Genomic DNA, 8,354 nt, shown 5'->3' with positions numbered 1-8,354 from the left:
TAATCCATGTCTCACTGTCCCTGCTGGGCGAGGCTAGAGTCCCCGGCCCGGGCCATTGTTGGATAAGGAGGGAGGGAAAAAACTAAGATTTCATATGCAAATGAGGCTGCTACAGCAGGGTCTATGATGGAATGAGAGGGACAAGGGCAAGGTTAACTGTGAAGATTTTTTTTGTTTCCCGGTGTTTGTCTGCTAGCAGTTGTAAAAACAAACTCTGCGATCATTCACTGACGTATAATGCCGGAGAAGTGTTTCGGTAGCATATTCAAAAGCGTTCCATGGATACTTAATATCTTGCCTTAACAAGATTTCCTTAATCCTATATGCATTTTCATATTATATTAACTTATATCAAGTAATATACATTGTACACCACAAACACACAATATTTTAGCATGTCACTTAAAAAAAAAGTGTCTTCAAAATAGCACTAATGACAATTCTCTGAATAGGTCAGCCAAGAGAAGAAATTGAGATGCAGACAAAATGCAAGAAAAATGTAGACCAATTTCTCCCATTACTGTTGACAGTTTCTACCTGAAGAAAGCGCGCCAAGTTTAAAAATCGGCGCGCGGGGTGACGGGTGGAGGCACACGTGTCACGTCAACTCTCAACCGTCTGTCACATCATTCAACTGCACTATATTGCAAAGTGCTCTTTATATATTCCTTTATTTTGATTTCGTACTCGATAACTGTCGCACTTCGATTCACAGTTTTCATTTCTTCTTCCTGTACAATCAAGCAAAAAAATGCCTCTTACTTTAATTTCACTTTTTTTTTTTTTTGTTTTCCCCTTTGAACACTAAGTCTCAGTCGGACAACTTTGCATTTTTATCTTACGACACATCACATATTGCTCACAGAAGACACTTTCCACAACCTACCTTCAGTTGATCTTCGACGTTCATTGCAAGAAGCAACTGTACAAAAGCCTCCAGAGGGGGCGATCCAGTAGCTCCTGACGGGGGGAATCCTGGTGTAGAGGAGAGTGAGGGCGCCAGAGACGAGGGCGTGAAGGAGGGAGGTAGCGAGGCAAACGACACTGGCGGGGGACCGTAAGGCCCGGAAGACGGTGGGAATGATCCTGACGAGTAGTTGGAGTATCCCATAGGATGCTCTGGAAGAGGTCGCTGGCCGTAAGGCATCTCCATATTCCTTGGTGGGTAGGCTGGCGGGGAGGGGGGCGGTTCTAGTTTGGCTGGTAGCGAAGAAGGTTCTGAAGTCCTCAAGCAGAAGAGTGAAGAATCCATTGGCCTTGGGGTGAAGGAGGGAGAAGCCAGAGTCCGTGGGGGGTAAGAGGAAGGAGACCCTAAGGACGGTGTTGGATACGCGGGGGAATCCATCGTTCTGGGAGTCGGTTCGTCCGGGTCGGAAGTTGTAGGCATGGGGGTTGAGAGGTCAGGCGAAGCTGTGGGGTTGGGGGGAGGCAGTGTGGAGGGTGGGATGTCACACTCGTGGGTAGCCAGCGTGAAGGCTTGCGAGGTCACCAACTATTCGGAAGAAATCGGCCCGTAATGGGCAGCGAGGTCAGGCAATGTATATCGAGGTCACCAAGTTGCAAGAGGTGAGGTCAGTTCAGTTAGGCGCGAGCGGGTCAAGTGGGGCTCATGGCGGGTGCCGGGGGCTGAGATGGCGCTCCAGCACAAGACTGCACGCGTCGCCACGCTAGCTAGACTGAGGCCGCGAGCTGAGCTGGCCGAGCGATCGAAGCGACTGGGGAGTTTAGGCCCGTCTCGACGAGTGCCGACTCTTGGGCCGGCCAGCGCCAAAAAGGCGCAAGTTTTGGGGGGACGACGCAGCAAGGTGGATCATTTCCTGTTTTCCAGTGTGCAAGGGGCCGGCCTTTTCTTCTCAAGACGCAGCCGCCCGTGTTTTGCAGCGCACTCATCTCGGCCAGCGGTGCTGGGCCTGCCCACTGGCGGCCGGGCGGGGGCAGGGAGACGCCGAGGAGGCCGAGAAGGAGGAGGAGGAGGCGACTAAGGAGGCGGGCGGCGTCGTGGCTGGGCGGCGCGGCAGGAAGCTCCAGCTCTTCAAGACGCTACCGTGGTGGTGGCAGCGGCGCTGTAGTAGGCAGCTGTGGTGGTGGTGGTGGTGGTGTTGCAGCAGGCAGTTGTACACACGTGAGGGAGGCACTGTGTTCCCGGCACGTCCCCGCGCTGGACACTGACCCACAGGCTGCGCCCTCCCATGGCATGCAGGCACAATGCACGGCCTAGTTTGCATCATAATACCTCGGGAAAGGACGCGCTTAACGGTCAGTTGCAAAGAGAGGGGGATCAAAGCAGTGTAAAGGCTGTTGGGAGTGCAGTGCAGCTGTAAGTGCATTACCAGAGGTCCGCCTGCAGTTTAGTTGCAGTCCAGTTGGTGTGATGACCACTAGCTGACCCCTTTAATAGAATTATGTTTTATTCATTTAAAACTCGTCATGGGTCAAACTCTTCGCTAGATGAACACAAGAAGTAATTACAATTTCGACTCGCAAGCATCTAGTTGTTTGCAGGCTCATTTCCTTCCTCCCCAAGTAATAACGTCCAGTTTAAAAAAAAAAAAAAAGTTTGGTGATAGGCCGTCTAGGATAGGCCGAGTATCGGGTGACGTTGATTGGCTGAGCAAGAGAGCTCCTTAAACGCGGCGGTGATGGGCGGAGTTAGGCTGCGCAGCCGCCCTCCTCCAGGCCCCGCCCACCCTAACCCCGCTAACGCGACCTCCTTACCAAATATATTGAACGCCTTCTTCATCTTAATGGCCTCTACTTCCTTCAGCACTATGACCCTTACGTACGCCAGTCAGAGCAAAGAATAGCAGGATATTGCACCGCTGCGTCTAGTTCTTAGGTAATGAGTAGTATTCTATCTACTGTAAGCCTACGACTGGCAGCCAATCAGGGAACAGCTGGGTTAGCCAGGCCTATGGGCGTGCACATGTTGTAACGCAGAGTAGCAAGCACTCAGGTTTAGCTACCGTTGCTTGGAGTTTGTGTTGACGCCTGGGACTTGACTCCCAGTTCCCCTCGTTCTCAGTTCCCCAGTGCTTGCACACGTTGTAGCAGCAGGTCCTGCCACCACCTGCAGCAGCAGGTCCTGCCACCACCTGCCTCGCCACTGCTCTTGGCTCAGCTGTGTGTGTGAGTGTGTGAGTGTGTGTGTGTGTGTATGTGTGTGTGTAGATCACTCACGCCACGAGTTGCCAGCTGACGCGAGTCAGTTGGCTTTGCTGTAGCAGCTTGCCTGCTCGCGTGGCAGCTACTGCTGCTGCTATTATAGGGGCCACCTCGTGCGACCCAAGGTGTGACCTGACGTGCAGTGACTGGTATGGTCACAACTGAAGTAGGCGATGGAACACGTGTGCAAAATCGATGAGGGCCACATGGAACGTGTGACCTAACGTGAATGAATTCTCATGGATCCAATTCTGGGCCAGAAGTGTGACCTGACGTGACCCTGGGGGACTAGTGAGGTTATCAAAACATCCTGACGTGGTCTAGATGACCTGTAGTGGTCCAGACAGTCACTTGATCTAGTTTAGACGATTGATTGTCGTGTAGATGATCTCTCGTGGTCTACATAGTCAACTGCCAAGGTCTAAACGGCCTGTTCTGGTCTTGGTCATCTGATCTGGTCTTCATGACCTATCCTTGTCTAAATGGTCAAGTGACTTGGCTCAGATGGTCACTTTTCGTGGTCTAGATGGTTACCTGTCGTGATGTAGAAGACCTGTCGTGGCCTGAATTACATGTATTCTTAACCTGTTGTGGTCTAGATGACCAACTGTTCTCTAGATACCAGCTATTGTCTAGATGACCAGCTGTTGTCTAGATGACCAGCTGTTGTCTAGATGATCAGCTGTTGTCTAGATGATCAGCTGTTGTCTAGATGATCAGCTGTTGTAGATGACCTGTCGCATTCTAGATGACCTGTCGCATTCTACATGACCAGTTAAGGTCTAAATGGCCTGTCGTGTAGTCTACATGACCTGTCGTATTCTTGACAACCTATCGTGGTCTAGATGACCAGTCGTACACTTGAGGACCTCTCTTGGTCTAGATGACCTGTCTTATACTTGAGGACCTCTCTTGGTCTAGATGACCTGTTGTATTCTCGACGACCTGTAGTGATTGATGGGTTCTGGATGACCTGACTAGGTCATCCTGGTAACCAATTTCCCCTCTAACTCGTACGGGTAGTTCATAGACGTCACTTGAGTGACCTGTAGACCGATGAAGGGAATGATTATCTAGAATGATCGCGTGGATGACCTGTGAAATGAACAGTGAGATTACCTGCAGAGAAGTAATCCCTGGGGTGACCTGTAAATTGACCAACGGGGTGACCTGTAAATTGAACAACGGGGTAACCTGAAGACTGACCAATGGGGTGACTTGAACACTGATCACTAGAGTAACCTGCAGACTGATCACCAGAGTAACCTGCAGACTGACCAATAGTGTGACCAGTAGACTGACCAATAGAGTAACCTGTAGATTGACCAATAGAGTGGCCTGCAGATTGACCAAGATTGACTTGTAGACTGATCACTAGAGTGACCTGCAGACTGACAAATAGTGACCTGCAGGCTGACCACTCCACTAGAGTGACCTGTAGACTGATCACTAGTGGCCTGCAGACTGACCACTAGAGTGACCTGTAGACTGACCACTAGAGTGACCTGTAAACTGACCACTAATGGCCTGCAGACTGATCACTAGAGTGACCTGTAGGCTGACCACTATAATGATCTGTAGACTGATCACTAGTGACCTTCAGATTGGTCACTAGAGTGACCTGTAGACTGGCTAGTGACCTGTAGACTGACCACTAGAGTGATCTGTAGAATGATCACTAGTGACCTTCAGATTGATCACTAGAGTGACCTGTAAACTGACCACTAGAGTGACCTGTAGACCAATGGGGTGACCTGTAGACTGATCACTAGAGTAACCTGCAGACTGATCACTAAAGTAACCTGCAGACTGACCAGTAGACTGACCAATAGAGTAACCTGTAGATTGACCAATAGAGTGGCCTGCAGATTGACCAAGAATGACTTGTAGACTGATCACTAGTGACCAATAGTGACCTGCAGACTGACCACTAAAGAGATCTGTAGACTGATCACTAGTGGCCTGTAGACTGACCACTAGAGTGACCTGTAAACTGACCACTAATGGCCAGCAGACTGATCACTAGAGTGACCTGTAGACTGGGCACTACAGTGATCTGTAGACTGATCACTAGTGACCTTCAGATTGATCACTAGAGTGACCTGTAGACTGGCCACTAGAGTGATCTGTAGACTGATCACTAGTGACCTTCAGATTGAACACTAGAGTGACCTGTGGACTGACCACTAGAGTGACCTGTGGACTGACCACTAGAGTGACCTGTAAAATGACCACTAGAGTGACCTGCAGACTGATCACTAGAGTCATCTGTAGACTGATTAGAGTGACCTGTAGACTGACAGCTAGAGTCATGTGCAGACTGATCACTAGTGGCCTTCAGACTGATCACTAGAGTGACCTATAGATTGACCACTAAAGTGGCCTGCAGACCGAATAGAGTGACCTGTAAACTGATCATTAGAGTGACCTGCAGATTGATCACTAGTGGCCTTCAGACTGATCACTAGAGCGATATGTAAACTGATTAGTGACCTGTAGACTGACCACTAGAATGATCTGTAGACTAATCACTAGTGACCTTCTGACTGATCACTAGAGTGATCCATAAACTGATTAGTGACCTGTAGACTGACAACTAGAGTGATCTGTAGACTGACAACTAGAGTGATCTGTAGACTGATCACTAGAGTGACCTGCAGACCGAATAGAGTAACCTGTAAACTGCTCACTAGTGTGACCTGCAGACTGATCACAAGTGGCCTGCAGACTGATCACTAGAATGACCTGTGGACTGACCACTAGAGTAATCTGTAGGCTGATCACTAGTGACCTTCAAACTGATCACTAGAGTGACCTTTAGAGTTACCTGTAGACTGACCACTAGAGTGACTTGCAGACTGTTCACTAGTGACCCCTCAGACTGATCACTAGTGACACCTGTAGAATGACCACTAGAGTGACCTGCAGACTGATCATTAGAGTGACCTGCAGACTGATCACTAGTGACCTTCAGACCGATCACTAGAGTGACCTGTCGACTGACCACTAGAGTGACTTGCAGACTGACTAGAGCGACATGAAGACTGACCACTAGAGTGACTTGCAGACTGACTAGAGCGACATGAAGACTGACCACTAGAGTGACCTGTAGATTAGAGCGACCTGCAGACTGTACTAGAGTGACCTGCAGACTGACAACTCGAGTGACCTGCAGACTGACCACTGGAGTGACCTGCAGAATGACTAGAGTGACCTGTAAACTGACCACTAGAGTGACCTGCAGACTGGTCACCATATATATATATATATATATATATATATATATATATATATATATATATATATATATATATATATATATATATATATATATATATAGGATGGGGTCCACCTCTGGTGTAAATTGTGGGACCCATAGCCTCGGAGAAGTGCATAAAAAGGCTTCAAGGAGGAATATTTGGATTTCTTCCTGAAGCCGTTTGAATATTCCACTTCCCCTACCACCCCATCTTTTAAACTATTTTTTTTTACCAATAGGAATATTTTATTACATAATATGGCACAGAAGATTTAAGAGATACATTGTTAATATAAAGGTGGCATATACGGTACATGTTGTTACGTGTGTATCACCGATTATAAGGCGAAAATCTCATCCAGCTCCTCCGTGCCGAATACGTAAAACTTGCTATTTTGGCTTAAAACAAGGTACCTCTTGCCGAATAAGGCGAGCGAAAATTTGTACATGCAGTAATTTCGCATAAATCATTCTGAACCTAACGAAAATAACATATTTAATTGTGTTTGTTTATTATTAAATTGTTATAAAGTTCTCTAAAATATATTTAGGTGGATTAGTCTAAATTAAAGTTCGCTTGTTATAATTAGGTTAGGTAAGTTTTCTAAGTTTTTTTGGTACAAAATTATTAATTTCTACATTATCATAACTAACAAAATAAATCTTTAAACGTACAAGAGAAAATTATAGAAAGCACTTAATTTTAAATGAGTTCTTGCTAACTGACCAGTTCGACATGACATATATCAGCAAATATATTTCATGGGGAAGTGCTAAAATCTGTTAAGATCATACAAAGCTAACTAATGCAAGACTTTCTGATTCTAGACTTTCTGATTCCAGACTTTCTGATTCCAGACTTTCTGATTCCAGACTTTCTGATTCCAGACTTTCTGATTCCAGACTTTCTGATTCCAGACTTTCTGATTCCAGACTTTCTGATTCCAGATTTTGTGATTCCAGATTTACTGATTCCAGATTTACTGATTCCAGACTTCCTGACTCCAGACTCTCTCCCTCCAGACTTTCTGATTTCAGACTCTCTCCCTCCAGACTCTCTCCCTCCAGACTCTCTCCCTCCAGACTCTCTCCCTCCAGACTCTCTCCCTCCAGACTCTCTCCCTCCAGACTCTCTCCCTCCAGACTCTCTCCCTCCAGACTCTCTCCCTCCAGACTCTCTCCCTCCAGACTCTCTCCCTCCAGACTCTCTCCCTCCAGACTCTCTCCCTCCAGACTCTCTCCCTCCAGACTCTCTCCCTCCAGACTCTCTCCCTCCAGACTCTCTCCCTCCAGACTCTCTCCCTCCAGACTCTCTCCCTCCAGACTCTCTCCCTCCAGATTCTCTCCCTCCAGACTCTCTCCCTCCAGACTCTCTCCCTCCAGACTCTCTCCCTCCAGACTCTCTCCCTCCAGACTCTCTCCCTCCAGACTCTCTCCCTCCAGACTCTCTTCCTCCAGACTCTGTATCCTAAAGTCTGTGCAAGTTATCTTTGGCACACCAGAGACCTCTTACTGTTCTCTTTCAGAGTAAAAGGATCTTGCAGAACTGTGCTTTTAATGGCATGTTCACTGTCAGGTCACGTGGTGACCTGCGTCGAATTTATCACTGCCAGAACACTTGACCGATACACAGTTGATCACAACTGATCGGTACATAGTTGACCTGTGCTTCACTGACTTGATTCCTAGAGTAAAACATAAATTCTTCTGGCAGAGAAGGTCTTGACTAGAAGCAATGATAGTGAGATTTGAAAAGCACTGACTTGGTAGATCACTCGGCACTCTGACCTGGTAGATCACTCAGCACTCTGACCTGGTAGATCACTCAGCACTCTGACCTGGTAGATCACTCAGCACTCTGACCTGGTAGATCACTCAGCACTGACCTGGTAGATCACTCGGCACTCTGACCTGGTAGATCACTCAGCACTCT

The 8,354-nt window shown here is 47.7% G+C and overlaps 1 protein-coding gene across 4 annotated transcripts in view; it reads right to left on the bottom strand.

Annotated features, from left to right (window-relative positions):
* dati (datilografo) overlaps nt 1–2,409 on the bottom strand; it is a 1,344,633-nt gene extending 1,342,224 nt beyond the window's left edge. For 2 of the 4 annotated variants that reach the window (XM_053784635.2, XM_053784636.2), the window contains exon 1: nt 887–2,409. In XM_053784635.2, the coding sequence (XP_053640610.1) occupies nt 887–1,387 (501 nt within the window). In that variant the 5' untranslated portion in view covers nt 1,388–2,409. The remainder of the gene's footprint in view (nt 1–886) is intronic. The other 2 variants (XM_053784634.2, XM_070097911.1) reach the window with 2 other exon arrangements.
* Nucleotides 2,410–8,354: the final 5,945 nt, after the last annotated feature.

The sequence above is a fragment of the Cherax quadricarinatus genome, chromosome 60 (genome assembly GCF_038502225.1).
Source record: "Cherax quadricarinatus isolate ZL_2023a chromosome 60, ASM3850222v1, whole genome shotgun sequence".
Classification (NCBI taxonomy): domain Eukaryota; kingdom Metazoa; phylum Arthropoda; class Malacostraca; order Decapoda; family Parastacidae; genus Cherax; species Cherax quadricarinatus.
Note: the sequence above shows the minus strand (reverse complement) of the source record. Positions and strands in the feature narration are given on the sequence as shown.